The sequence below is a fragment of the Pezoporus wallicus genome, unplaced genomic scaffold, assembly GCF_028554395.1.
Source record: "Pezoporus wallicus isolate ANWC-B61680 ecotype Strahan unplaced genomic scaffold, APGP_CSIRO_Pwel_v1 contig_6665, whole genome shotgun sequence".
NCBI lineage: Eukaryota > Metazoa > Chordata > Aves > Psittaciformes > Psittacidae > Pezoporus > Pezoporus wallicus.
The window spans coordinates 250,203-265,170 of NW_026636967.1; the positions used below are offsets into that span (position 1 = coordinate 250,203).

The following is a 14,968-nucleotide window of genomic DNA, read 5'->3' on the forward strand; positions in this document are numbered from 1 at the left end:
CCACTCAAGGTGCTCAGCTGAAGGAGCTACATTGGCTCAGGAACTAACTCAGTGAAAACTACATAAAGCATTTCTGCAAGCTGTTGAGTTGTGCTGTCTTCTGGGTGTATTCATGAAGTGCTTTATGGTAATTTTAAAATTCTCTGAAAATCAGGTCTCGGAATTCCCAGTTAATGCAACCACAAGAAATGGAAGCATTTCACTTTCATCTCTCTGCTTTCATTTCCCATTTGTAAAATGACAATAATATTATCATTTCGTCTCACATGGGTCATTAGGAAAGAGAACTTGTTTATGTGGAAGATAAAAATTCTGTCTTCCGAATGAGGTTTGGGTGATGTATGGCAAATAAGTCCGTGGCTTTCCTCTGAAGAATAGACAGAATAATATACAATTTATAAGGAAAAGGAATAGCTTGTGGGGTGAGCACCAGCCATTCCGTGCCCTGGGTGAGACAGATTTTGGAGCAAAATATTTTGGTCATATAATTCTAGACCTTATACACACGGGATGGTCAAATTAGTGTTGTTTAGACAGCTTCAATTGTGGCACTTTTAAACTTTGAATGCTTAAGTTTCTAACCTTAGCAGTTCTCTTCCCGGATTGTGTATTAAAAGTGTAAAACATACTTACTGCTATGAGCTCTGAATAACACTGCCCATCAAAGCCGATGCTTCCCCCCTAGCCCGTTAAATTACTTCATGTATTGTGGTGTTGTTGCAGCCACAGTTACTTTAGATGTTTTACATGCATCATAGTCAGATTGGTGAGAACTAACATGGGAGCTGACATTAATATTGCAGAGAAGAGCAGATCTGATAACATACTGAATTATACATGGGGCTCCAGCACCTAAATGCGGGAGGCCTGCAGGCTCACAAGAAAGCTCGAGGGAGCTGAGTGATCCAGAATACTCGATTTTTAATGGTGGTTGTTCAAACAAGAAAGAGTGGAGGCTTGTAAGAACGGATTTAATATGAAGGGCACCTGCAGGCTCAAACAGAATATAGCCTCTGTGCTGCTATATGATGAGCAGGGTCAGGAGAGCATCTGTGGTACTTGGCTGGTCTGAGCTGGCTGTTTGACCCTGCCTGAGGGTCCTGCCGTGTCCTAGACGACTGCTTTCCCCTTGGTGCCCTGATATTGGTAAGCTGAACAACGGAGCAAGAGTTGGCTTTAAATCCCCATGGGTTATGCTCGTTGAAAGATTTATTCTTTGTCTCTGGTTAATCTCTGGTTTGGTCTTCTGATAGTGCAATGCCGGGAGCAGTGCCTTCCATGGTACTGTGCACAGTGAAGTCTGCTACACTGGGGTAGGTAGAGGTTCAGAGCCTGCAGGGAGGATGAGCTATACTGGGAAACCTGCAGTTTCCTTGTGTGTGAGGATGCTTCAATACATTAAAGAGTTTTTGTTCTCTTTGTGGCACTGCCTAGATCACCTTTAAAATCCAGTAGTAATTGGATTATTGTTGATTTTTTGGGGGAGAAGGCTCTTGCTTTGAAGCTTGGTATGTTGAAGATTATTGAAAATGGAAAAAGCTGTTGTATTTTTCTCTTCCAGCTGTGTACATGGGAACCCCTCCTCACAATTACTGGAGTAGCAGTGGATACTGTCTTGCAAATGGAGTGATTTGGTTGTTATTATGTATTGCCTGTAGAGTAGGAGACTGGCTACTTGAGGAAACGTTTTAAAAATGAAATCAAAAACTTCTCAGTGATTCAGGTATCATTTTTTCTTCTCACATTTCATTGCAAGGAAAGAATTAGCACTAAGAAAGCAAAGAAACTGTCAGTGACAGCATGTGCTGCCCACCCATGCTGCATGGCAGGAACAAAGAATTTAATTCCTGCATTTTTTTAATGATTCACTCTACAGAAGGAGTTGTTCAACTGCCATGTCATTTTCTTTCTGAAATACCACAGCAATTGGTTTTCAGTTCATTTGCTGACATTTATCGTATAAAACATGGTTTGCTATAGTAGCTATTGAAACCTCTTGGAAATGGTAGATCAGGTACTTATTTGCAAAAATGGGGCAGAGCATATGCAAACCTTGTAATCTGTGTAAAATCAGGAAGAATTAGAGGTCAAATGGTTTCAAAGCTGCTTTTAGATAGTGTCTACTTGTAGCTGAGTTTCTGATCCTTAAGAAAATGAAAGGGCCTGGCCAGCTGTGCACTGTAGAAGCAAGAGCAATCAAATTGTGCAAGATAATATATATTGTTATTTCTAAGGCAGATTCAAGTCAGTTTTAGAAGGGATGGCTTTGAAAAATAGTTAAATAGAAATGATTTACCTTCGTATGCTTTGTATGGTTTCACAAAGCAGTCTCCCTGTTGGGGCAGGCACTGCACCAGTTGTCTTGGGAACAGAATTCCTCTCCTTACTTCCCTGGTCATTCCTATTGTGCTGCTGTTGCAGGTTTTCCTCCCTTCTGATAGCAGTGGGGTTTGGCTTCCAGATCCTGCTGGGAAGATGTACAGGGACTGTCCAGAGCCAAGAAGCAGTTGGAGGGTCAGGGTGGGTGTTTGGAGTTGATGACAGGAGAAAGTATGAATTACCATCTATGGGAGGTTGGAGAGGTTAGAAACATATGGAATGACTTATCCTCATGCTGCAGAGAGAAAGAAGCCTTTCTCTGCAGGAGTTAAACTGTTTTAAATCTCAAAGAATAAATATGATCAAAACAATCTCCTCTGTTTCTCCTTCCCTGCGACTGTCTGTGGTGTCAGACGGTTTTCTGCTCATCTGATGCCTGCTGTTACCAGCTGGTTCAGTTCCACCTGCTCTGGGACAGACACTTTCCACTCCGCAGTCCCCTCAGCTCCTGCTTGTGGTTCCCTTTCAAAGCAGTGTGGAGTATTCCATCCAAGAAGGAGGCAAAGACATGTCATTCAAGCAGTTTGAGAAAGACAAGGACAGAGAATGTGCCTGTGTTTACATAACACTAAGGGAAAATCCTTATAGCCAAACTGGTTAGAGATGGGTTGGATAAATGATCTGTAATGTGAGTAGAAGATTGTTTGGGCCACTGGACTCAAATTGGTGCCTGATCATTAGTGGTGTCTGAGATCAGCTTCTGGGCCAGTACTGTTTAACATCTTATTTGTGGTTTGCATGATGGGATGGAGCACACCACCAGCAAGTGTGTGAACAATACCAAATTGAATACACTTGAGGGCAGTGCTGCCACTCAGGGGGACCAGGAGGGGCTGAAGAAATGAACTGAGATGAGCCTCAGGAAGCTTAATAAAGGCTACTGCAAAGGCCTGCATCAGGCTGGAAGGTGACTGCTTAATAAGTAGCTTTGCAAAAAAAACCCAAACAAACCAAAACAAATATGTGGGAGTCCAGGATGACAGCAAATTGTGCAGGAGTCAGCAGTTTGCCCAGGCAGCAAAGGCTGACTGCACTCTGGGCCCTGCTAACAGAAACACAGCTGTCAGAGCAAAGGGAGGGAATCCTGTCCCTCTGTCTAGTGCTCATGATACTGAGTGCAAGGTGTCTGGTTTGGGCCCTCCAATGCAAAGACAGTGTCATGCAGGAGCAAGTCCAGGAAGGCCACTGATGTGGTTGGGGCTGGAGCACACTCCAGGCTCTTCTCAGAGGTGCACTGAGACAGGAGGAGGGTGACAGGCAGAGGCTGGAACATGAGAAATTATGGCCAAATACAAGGGGGGAAAAATTGCCATGAGGGTGGTCAAAACGTGGAACTAGATACTGGAGAAAGAGTGACATCTCTGTTGTTGATGTTCAGGACTTGCTGGACAGAACCCTGAGCGCTTTGCTTTCAGAAGGAGATTGGATTAGAGACCTCTAGCGGTCCCTTACCACCTATGTGGTTCTCTCGTCGGCTGATGGTAATTAGTATGAGAGCATCTTCAGATGACAAGTACTTGCTTGTCATGCAGTCATGAATCATGTAGTTGTTGAACTCTGTACCTGATTTCACTTCCGAGTCCCCCTTCTTGGGATGGATGCTTTATTTTGTTTTTCCAGACAGTTTTAGTGCTAAAGTATTTCTTTAGATAGTTTTTAAGCAAGGTGGTCTCTAGCTGCAATTAGTGTCCTTTTGGAAGAACTAGCAGCACTATATAGCTACGCTAAAGCAAATCGTTCTCCCTCATGGCATTATTACCTTCACCTGAAAATTTCCCTAGGCTGCAATTTGTCATTAATATTGCCTTCAGTTAAACCTAGCCATACAAAAAAAAAGGGGAGTTAACAGAGCTGCAATTCTGGAGTTGCCATCACCATTTTTGGGGGGTGAGTTATTACTTAGCACATTTTATTGACCAAGCACGTAGAGTTCTTGGTCCTTGAAAAAATGATGCAGTGGTTCATCATGGACTCCATAAATTGTTGGACTATGTAGCAGCAATATCTTACTTAGTCTCCTACACCGTAAGAAAGGAAGCTATTTCTGAAACACAGTGGATATATATGGCACTATATGGCTTGCCTGATATGAACACTTGGTTGTGGTTGCCAGTGACAGAAAAACTGATAGGATGATACTGAGTTTCACTGCTGCTTTTGTGCTTTTGCTTGTTTTATGCCATACTTAACATAATTTGAATGCTGTGGCAACGACAGTGACATACTATAATATAATTCCACCTGAGACAATGCAGCTGGAATTAATAAGTTGTAGAGACAAGGCTGAGGTGCTTTGTCATCAGTTGGCACTGGATAACCTTTTTTTGTGGAAGTGCTAACAAACCCAGTGGTGGGAGCAAGCTGCCACAGCTCAGGTGATGCTCTGGGCCAACAGAGGGAGGCTGGGCAGGCTCTGTGGTCCCTTACAGTGCTATAGAAAAAGTTGTACCAGCATCATATCTGATGTGTGCGAGCTGAATGATAAAATTCCCATTTATCAGCTGAGGCTGATGTGCAGGGGCATGCGTGGTGTGCGAGGTGTCTTGTTTCCACATTCATGTTGAAATACCCTGGTCATGTTGCCTCTTAACTTTCCTTGGTAGGAGACTTCAGAGTGAGAGTTGCTTACTTGCTGCCATTCTCTTGTGCTGGAGTCTGAAAGGGTTTCAGTGGTGCAACCTAGTGGATCTTAACTGGGAAATTAGGTCCTGAGGGAACAAATTAAATCTCAGGGAAAAAATGTTAAGGTGAGGAGCTTTAAAACTCATAACCCATCTCTTCAGTTGTGCCTTGAAGCTGACAGTAGCCACTAGAGAGTGCAGAGCATCTTTGCTTTTGGAGTCTTTACTGTTGTTTTCATCTAAAAGAGAAATCAGTTACCCATTTTGATTGGAAAAGAGACTTTAGGCTTGTCAGTCTAGTGCCAAAATACGTCTGTTGGTGAAGGCTGTGACGATCTTGTGATCCCTCACTGCAACCTCTGTTGTCCTGCATTCTCAACTGCATCAAAAAGACACACCCATTCAGAAAGTCAAGCAAAACAGGACTGTTTCATTCTCTAGCCTCATGCTAGTTAAAGAAGCAAACTAGAGTTAAATTCATATGGTCACATATTCATATGGTCACAACTGAACTGTTGCTGGAAAGCTGAGCTAAACTCTTGTTTTTCAGAGGTGAGAATGCAGCTCAGATAGGGAGAAGACAGGTAAAGCTTTTTTTTATAGCCTCGTAAAATTAAACTTTGTGTGCAGTTTGCCCATAATGTTAGCTCTATTGGCAGGTAGTTTTTCTTTTTTTAAATAGCCAAGGAAATAGAGTTATACAATCAACTGTTACTCATGTTTTGCAGGTGGTTTCGGATTTGTGCTTCTTTTAAAATATGTTTGTTGCTAATTTAAAGGACTGTGTTAAGAGCCTAGTGAGAGAAATTAATTGACACAAGGGAGACTGTAGCAGACTTTAAATTAGTAGTTTCTCTAGTCAATAATGCATATTTAAAAATGTGTGAAATACCTGCATGCATGGTAGGCTATGATGGCTTGTCAAAGAAGAGCTAGATTGGGAGAAAATATTCATATCAAGTTGGCAAGCTTAGACTAATCCCATATCGAATAACTTCTTAAACTCATTGTTTCACTAGAATGAAATCTCTGATAATTATATGTGCTGTTGGGTCTCACAATGGTGGAAGCCATTCTTCTTCATGTTTCTTTTTCTGTCTTTGGGTGAGAGCTAAATTTTATTTAACATTTATAATTGTTAGTGCTCAGAGGTTGGGTTTCTGTTGCTGTGGAATGCTGTACAAGCCAGTCCTAGCCATTATGTCCATCTGATGGTGCCCTGGGAGTGCAGGTGAAGCCATGCAGCTCTGTCCTTGACAAGCTGTCCCTTAAAACAGAACTGGGAAGCCCTGTATGTCACTACTTATCCAGCCCCAGGTTAAGGATCACCTAGTCCTTACAGGCCAGTGGGCAAAGAAGGTGGCAGGGAGCTGGCAGGCATATATGGGAAGGTCTGCATTAGAAGATAGTTGCCATATGCCTCTGAGCCCCTGTTCTTGCACAGAGCAGACATTGAGGGAAAAGGAAGCTTGGGAGGCTTATGTGTGGTGGCTGGGACTGGCAGCCTGTTGGTCTACTCAGTTGAGAACAGGTGAACCCATACCCTTAACAGGAGTTTTAAGACATCCGGTGTACAACTGGTGCTACATAACAGTATATTTTGAAGAGAAAGTACTAAATCTGAAGGGAAGAAAAAAGGCCAACCCCTTGGCTTAGTAGGTGTTTGCAATACAGGCTTTTCTTTGGCTTGGTGTAAGGGTACTGTTTTTGTCTCTCTTCACTGACAAATGCCGAATCAGAATGTCAAGAAAGCGCGCAGTAGGTGGATCTAATAAGCTGGTGGCAAGGATGGATGGGATAATAAAGCGGGCAGGGTAAAACCTAAAGGGTTAGTTCCCCTGCTGAAATTAGTAGTCATAGCACACACCCAAAGAAAAGGAAATGCTCTTCATATGACTATCACTTCTTCATGATGTAGTACCATCCAGTGTGTAAACACACGAAAACCAGGATATTAGTACTGTTCAGAAATATAGCATCAATTCTGAATTTAGATAAGTTTAAAAAGCAAATCAGGAATTGCTTGTTCCTCTTGATTTCTATGTGTGTTTTTGTGGTCTTTTCAAAATATAGGAAAATGGGCAAGTGTGGAGGGTGGGGGGAGAAGAGGAAAAAACCTGAGTATGGATAATACTTTGTTCTGTGTACGGAAACTGTGTGAATAAAGGCAGATGAATAATGGTCTTCTTTTGACATCAGCTACATGGAGGTTCTGGTTGGCGGTACAGTATGAACAGCTGTCAGGCAGTACTGTGATACGATTTGGTGCTTTACTTTGAAATCCTCTGGCTGGGATTCCTCTGAAGTAAATTGTGATTTTTATTTTGTTACCTATTGGATGTGCATAATTGAGCATATATTCAGCTAAAGGTACTTAGTACTTCCTGAAAATTTGTCTCTTTAGGTATGCCAAGTTAGGCACCCAAAATTGGTGGTACCTTTGGGGAAGAAAATGTGTACCTTTTCCATTCTCATACATCTTGATCTTGGCTGTTAAAGTATGAACTTGCACTTCAGTCTTCTTTTTTCTGATCTTTTTCTGTTCTAATGTGTGCCATTTCTATAGGAAAAATGCAAAGTGGTCCATTCATTGACCTGTTGTTTGGCAAGTGAATGTCATTGTTAGTACATCCCAGTTCATTGCTTATCAATGTGAAAGCTGTGGTACAATTTTTATGTGCCAAATGCCTCATTTTGTTTGCTTTTAATTCCATTTTCTTCCAGTTTCATTTTAAACAGCTGTTTTCTAAATCCCTTCACAAATAGTACTTATGTTTTATAATGATGATTTTTGTCACTTAAGTTTTTAACTGGTGGTTTTATTCCCTGTTCTCAGCAATGTAAAACTGAGACAGCTGAACTGAAGTTAAAGCTGCAGTGGTATAAAACTGGTGTTGGCAAGTGGAAAAGTTACAGATTTTGTTTTAGGTGTTTGGAGGTTTTGCACACATCCAAGCATTTGGAATTACACTCCTTCACCCAAAGCTGATGTGGTTTGTATTTTATGTATTTTGTCTTCAGCAAAAGATCCAAATCATGTTTTCCCTTACAGTTTGTAGCACAAAAAACACCACCAACAATACCAAACCAAACCAAACCCCAAGCCCCCCAAAACCCAAAGCATTACAATTCCAGAAAAGATGATGTTCACTGAACACAGAAATACCTGCTTCTGGAGCTACAGAGGACCTTCCCTCATCCCTGCTAGTGTTTCAGTGAAAGTCCCTATGGGGTCCATAGCTTGTGGGAGAAGTTCTCATGCACTTTTGTCATCAAGGAGCCTTTCTGATCCACCTGCCTTGTGATGGTTGGGTGGCAGCATATTTCTCCTGCTGTGTCTCAACCCTCAGTGATATTTCACGGGCAGAGAAATTACTTTAGTTCTTTATTTGCCTTGTGGCTAGAGGCTGCTTATTGGTCTATTGGGTTTTGCTCTTCAGCTGCTTGTACTTCACACTACTCCAGTGTGACTTTCTAGTTTTCAGGCCTATTTATTTTTGCTTCAGGCTTCAAGAGGTATATGGGAATGTCTTAAACTAGCTTTGCTTCTGAATAAATCACAATGTGGAACTGAATCTTGGCGCACTGAGCATGTCCACCTACAGTGTTACTTTTTTGTCCCAGCCTGAGATGTTTATGATACCAAGATTTCCTTTGCTTTTTTTTTGTGATGGGGTCTCAAAACTTTTCTCTGCTAATGTGCAATTTGGGCAGTATGTGGCATTTGAAACAAAATGTCACCCACCTAACAGCCAGCCTGCCAAGAGGCTCTCATTTGTCAAGGAATGATGTTTTCTTTTTTATAAGGGAGCTGTGTATTGATAGTAGCTGTGTTGTAAATATTTTATTTCATCTGGTGCTTGGTTAGGTCTCTAAAGCCTTAATCCCAGTTATGGTTTACTTCTGATAATGTAAACTGTGTAACTTTTTCATGAGTGTTTACTCCTTTCTTTGCATTTTTTTGGTTGTTACATATTCAGAACTTGTATCCAGATTACCAGAATTTCAGTTGGGTAATTTCCTACCAAAGAAAGTATGAAATAGTCTTAATACTTTCCCCATATAAGATTTCACACTAAGCCACCCCTGTCTAAGCCTGTCTCAAGCCTTGAGAGTGAGGTTTGCGGTGATCTGGAGTCCAGTGCAAGTTTTCTATCTACAGTCATCCATGAATAGTTGATGAATCAGCAGTATTTTGTCTCTGAGCCAAGAAACATAATTTATTGCTGAAAGACTGTTTTTTGTCTTAACAGTAGGATGATTTTCTGAATATTTAGGCAGAGCAATTTTTGATTAAAAATACTTTTGCCAGTGATATGGTACTTGAATTATGATCTAGGGGCATCGGAGATTAAATACTCATTGCGGGGAGCTCTCTGGAACTGAGCTTATGAAAAGGATGCATTATGCTGCAAATTATTAAATATTGATTTCTGTAACAGTCTACAGGCATTAATGAATTTAGTAGTATGCTAGTAAATATGAAAAGGATTGCTGTCTCAACATAAAAAGTAATTAAAAATATGTTCAAATAATGATTTTGGTGTGCATTAGATTTGTGGGTATCATAGAGGACTCAACTTTGGCCTTTCGTTGAGTATCCAATATCATTTAGAAGATGTGGTCACCTAGGACTTTTGCAGCTGAAGTTCCCAAAGTTTTCTGAGGTCCATGAGCTGTGTTGGATGCTTGATATTTTGCTTTGGGGATCACAGCCACATGTCAGAGGAAGCAAAGCTTGTTCTTTAGAGTTCACATTCTTCTGCATCACTCTGAGGTTTTGTGGCAGCCTGCTCTGAGACAGCTCCGTTAAGCAGTTTAGCCTCTGTAGCAAGGCGGTTGCTTGCAAATTGTTTGCACCAGTGATGATTTCTTTACAATGGTTTAAAGAAGTTGTTACTGCAGAGTGTTTGCTCTCAGCATTCATTATGGAATTACTTCTCCACAGAGATTAGTGATTTGAATTTGTCATTACTTTTTATCTCAGTGTAAGTATTTTAGAGCAATAACTTCCTCCAGAAGAATGAAGGAGGGAAAGACAATGTTCATGCGTTATGTATAAGCATGACTTTTAGATATCTACGTGAGGCACATTTTTGACTTCCTGCTTCGCTTTGTTCATGACACAAAATTAATGCTTTTCTGCAAATATTAGTCACTAAATTTCATTAGGGGGCATGACAGTACTTGGGTCCTTAGGTCACTGAAAATGAGCAGGCAGCTTTAGTTGCAGTGTGCGAGTTTGTCTCACATTTTTAGATGTTTATGTAGCAGCAGGAGTGGAACTGCTTATCACATATAAAAGCATCTCTGGGTGAGCTGTTGTTCGTGTTAAATGAATGAGAAAAGCCCAGTATTTGGGGAAAATGCAGAGGTACAATTTGGGCTTTAGTTTCCACTATTGCAAACACAGCTAAAATACCGGCTGTGCTGTGACTGCAGTGAGTGACCTAAGAAAATGTACGCCATTAACCTCAAACTCACTGATCCAGATAGATGTTCATTTCGTAAGTGCAGGTAGTGAGAGCCTGTCACCCTAGGTCTTGTGGAGACTGACCTTGTGACCACATGAATGGCATGCAGGTATACAATCCGTTGCCCTGCCCCTGCCTTGAACGTTTATTTGGTTTATGCTTTTGCTAAGGTATCTCAAGGATATTTGTAATACATAGTTTTTATTGTGTTCTGCTTTATTTTCTCTGCTGCAATAACATCAGAGTCTTGCAAGGCCCATATAAAAGATGGCAGAGGATGTTGGTGTCCAGGAACAGTGCTTCAAGTCCTTCAACTAGGTTAAAAACTGGCCTCCTAGAATGAGTGGTATAGTCGCCCCATTGCTGATTTATGGCTGAAGCAATTTAGCACACACTTGATGTCCTGATATTTCGGAGGGTGGTAATACTTTAGTGAAAGATGAGGATGCCACCAGTAGGTGAGTCAAATGAATCCTTTCAAATGAGCTGTTCAAGTTTTGTGTAATCGAAGGAACAGCGGGGTGGGGGGGTGGGGGTGGAGAAAAAAAGAAAGAGAGGAAAAATTGCAAAATATCCTGAAAGGCTTGAGGTTAGGAGCCTGCTCAGAAAGCTTTGATTGCTGTAAGGTTAGTTAACTGCAACAGATCATTTACAGGTTTGGTGAAGTTTCAGAATCATCTCCTTTCAGTGGGTATGAAAGCAAGTGACATATGGCTTTTTTAATATTCAGGAGCTTTTCTAGTGAGACTAAAACTAAAGGTGATGACTACGCTTTTACTAAGATTTTTTTGTTTGTTTTTGAAGGCTTAAAATGTAAAAGCTCCCCGTTGCAACCTTCAGCCCTTTTCAGCTGTCACAAGACACGTTCATACTGCAGTCACACAGAGCTCATGACCACATTACAAAGCTACTTTAAAATCAAGTAACTTAGCTGTTGCCTGAATATTTAATTAACCTTTTGGCTGGGTTTTATTGCCAGGATCAGATCCCATAATGTAAGCTGTTAGTGCTGTAGATATACCTATGTAAAAGAAAGGAGACAGAAACCCTTTCTTCCACTTTTCATATACCAGCTGAATTTGAAACTAGCAGAGTCATTAAGCATAATGCCAAGTGTTAGTTCTGTGAACAAATGTGTAATAATTGTATTTTGGTTCCAGCAGTGTTTTAGAGCAAACTGATCATAATTTCCAGCAGTTAGTCTTGCAAAGTGCATTCCCTTCTTGGATTTCTTTATCTTAAAATTATATCTGCAGAATAAAAGTGCAAAGTCAACTCATGCTTTGCAGTTACTTGAATTCCCTGTTATGTAGTAAGAACTAAACCCAACAAAGCTAGCAGAAGATAGTTGTCTGTATGAGGTGGGTTTAACCGGTATTGATCTGGTCCTTACCATTCTCCTTGAAACTATATACTGTTATTTGTCATCTTAAAAAGTTGCCTGTGGTGTCAGATTGGTGTTAAAATTCTTCATTTCAAATATATGGCCAGTACTGAAATTGTTAAAGTTGGTAAGCTCTTGATTTATACCTAATTTGTTCATCTGTCATTTTCCCCAAGAACTTTTGTTTTACTTATATGGAAATATTTAGTCTTGGGATGTCTCTTTCCTCATACACGTGTGCATACAAGCATGTTATGTATATGTTTATGAAAAAATTATAATTTGTACACCTAGAACATAACCTCTCTCCTTTATGTGCTCTTAGGTAAAGGGAGGGATTTCTCATGCAGCAGATCAGACAATTTATAGAACAGATAACATTTTTAAAGGGAGTTCTTTCATACTATTTTAGAGCATTGGAGATCATCTCAGTTTGAGTGATCTGAATAAGGCTGAAAAGTTTTTGGGGAAAGGCAGAGAGGATGGGGGATACTGGAGGTCTGAGATGTCTATAGGTAAGGGAGCAAAGCCAACTATGTAAGTTTTAGCTGAGAGAAGGCTGTACATGGCCTGGAAGAGAAGGTGTTCAGACTGTACAGCCTTGATATATGTGAGTGAGTGGATAGATGAAAAAATTCTGTTGGAGAAACATAGCTTATTTTGGTAGTCAGGAAGTGTAGATTTGAAGATGGCCACGCATCTAGGCCTTAATATATCAGTTATGGCTCTTTGATCCCTTAAAACAATACGGAAACTCACGTTTATGTATAGAAAAGCTGGTGGTGTTTGTACATTTGAGGTGAGTAACAAATCAGAGATGCTGGGAGAAGTGTTTAACATCATGTTTCTGCAGCTGGTTTTACAGGTTTATGTGAAGGAACATAATGTTTCCTGTATACCACTGACACTTTTTGTTCTTCAGACCGAATACACATTTCATTTAGTTCACAGGTGATCAATGTTACCTGATTTTCTTTCCTTTGTCTCCTTTTCTCTAGCTATTACAGCTTCTGGAGTCTGAAACCATGCAACTAGAAGCCTTTCTGGAGTGGAAGCAACTGGAACCAGTTTATTGGCAGTGGATGGTAATGAATCATACTGATTTTGATGGGTGCAGCTTTCTTGATTCTGTCATAGCTGACCACTTCCAAAGGCCCCTTTTCACAGAAATAAATGCTGCAAACCAACTGTTCAACAGCATATGAAAAAAAAGGAAAAAACTTTTGGTAAAGTAAGGCATGTTTCCTTAGTTTGCCTTCATTCGTCTGTTTTCTTCAATAAGACTCACTCAGCTAAGCTGAGGAATTGCAGACAGAGTGGCAGAATTTCATATAGTTAACACAAATGAAAATGTCTGATCTTCATCTCTTTAATGTTTTTTAAACACAGCAATCGTACGTTTTCTTAAAAGTAAATGGCTTTTCAGAAGAGGGCCTCTAAGCTTTATTGCAGACTTGAGAACAACTAAACTTGCAAGCAGCTAATATTGGAAACAGCTTCATTTTTCCTAGGCAAATGGTGTTGACATTGTCGATTTCACCTTGAACTGTGTTGAATGATCACAAGAAAATCAATAAGCCTTTCTTTGTGCTTCTGAAGATTTCTCAAGTGAGTGTAAACGGTACCATCCATCTCACTTTTCTCTGACTTTTGCCCATTCACAGCTGCTGAAAATAATTCTTCAGAGCACCACATTAGCCATATGAGTTTACAAAATTTTGAGAATCAGTGAGCTGACTGTTAATTGCCCATATGCCTTGTTCTACACTAAAAGCAAGGCAAAGAAGAACGTAAAATTACATCACTGTCTTGAAGGGTAATTCCAATGCAAAGCCAATCAAATTGGCATTAGTTTTATCATGCTTTTTGCTTTACATGTCTGTCATTTATGGTTATTTGGAAAGCATCAATGCTAGCATAAGCCTGACTCCAAATAGGCAAAATGTAACAGCAAATGTTATGGCATTTCAGTGTATCCACCAAAATGTTTGTCTCTGACATGTTGAACAGTGTGGGGAGTATTGGGAATGTTAGTGTGCTTCCTGGAGTTAAGTCCTAAATAAATACTTGCAAAAAACCTAACCAGCACTTCTTTCTCAATAATTCAATAGGCTGAATTCTTTTCTTTTGTTTTGCTGATGATGGTGGTTATTCCTGGATGCTGTAGGACATAAGGGGATGAGATGTACTTTGACGATACGGTAGTTTTCTCTTTCCAGTTATCCCATGATTTACATTGCTGCTATGATGGCTGGGATGGTGGTCGCATGGCTACTGCCAGGTCTTTCTGATGGTTGTAGGCAGGAGCGTGACAGCAAGACATAACTACAGCAAATGTAGTGACTGCAGTAATGTTTCTTTAAAATTCTGTCATTCAGTGAATTTCAAATTAACAACAACAGCAACAAAAAAACAACACCAAGCAAACAACAGAAAACACAACAACAACAAAAGCCTTGTTTTATCCCATGCAGTTTGTTAGCCTGTGGGTGTCCAAAATATGTGTTGTCATGAGCTGGGCCTTTGGTCAACATCAGTTGCTGGGGTCAGTGCTCCTTCATGGCAGTTCACAGTTCTGATGCTCGCTAAGAAAGGAGGTTTTGTAGGATATCTTCTGCAATTCTTAGTTATCTAAAATTTTTTTTCTTGTATGAGCCAAAAAAACCTCTTGCTGTGCATGAAGCCAGAGTTTTTAACCTACCTGCAGAGAAGAGAGAGAAAGAGGGGGTGAGGGGAATAAAAATATTCCCATCCTCTTTATAGCAATCTTTTATATAAGTGAAGTCTGTTAGCATGTCACTGTGTTCCCAGTTCCTGTTTCTAGGCTAACAAAATTGGTTCTCTCAATGTCTCCTTGTAGGCCATTCAATCAAACTTTTGATGGCTGTTGCTGTTCTCATATGGGACTTTCCCTCCCATTTGTCTGTGTTTAACTTCAGGTGCCTCACCCCATATATCAGTGTTACAGTCAGAGCTCTTCTATCACAGAGACTTGTGTTTATACTACCTAAAATGGTGCTTGACTTTAACAGTGCAGCATTGGTGACTTCTGGTTTTCTGACGTCTCTTCCAGCGGTGTGGCTGCTGAGCCAGTAATTATGCATTTGGTT

The 14,968-nt window shown here is 40.5% G+C and overlaps 1 protein-coding gene across 1 annotated transcript in view; it reads left to right on the forward strand.

The window, feature by feature from the left end:
- TEDC1 (tubulin epsilon and delta complex 1) overlaps window positions 1-14,968 on the forward strand; it is a 77,402-nt gene that overhangs the window by 37,575 nt on the left and 24,859 nt on the right. The window contains exon 6 of the mRNA XM_057402403.1: window positions 12,857-12,943. Within this exon, the coding sequence (XP_057258386.1) occupies window positions 12,857-12,943 (87 nt within the window). The remainder of the gene's footprint in view (window positions 1-12,856; window positions 12,944-14,968) is intronic.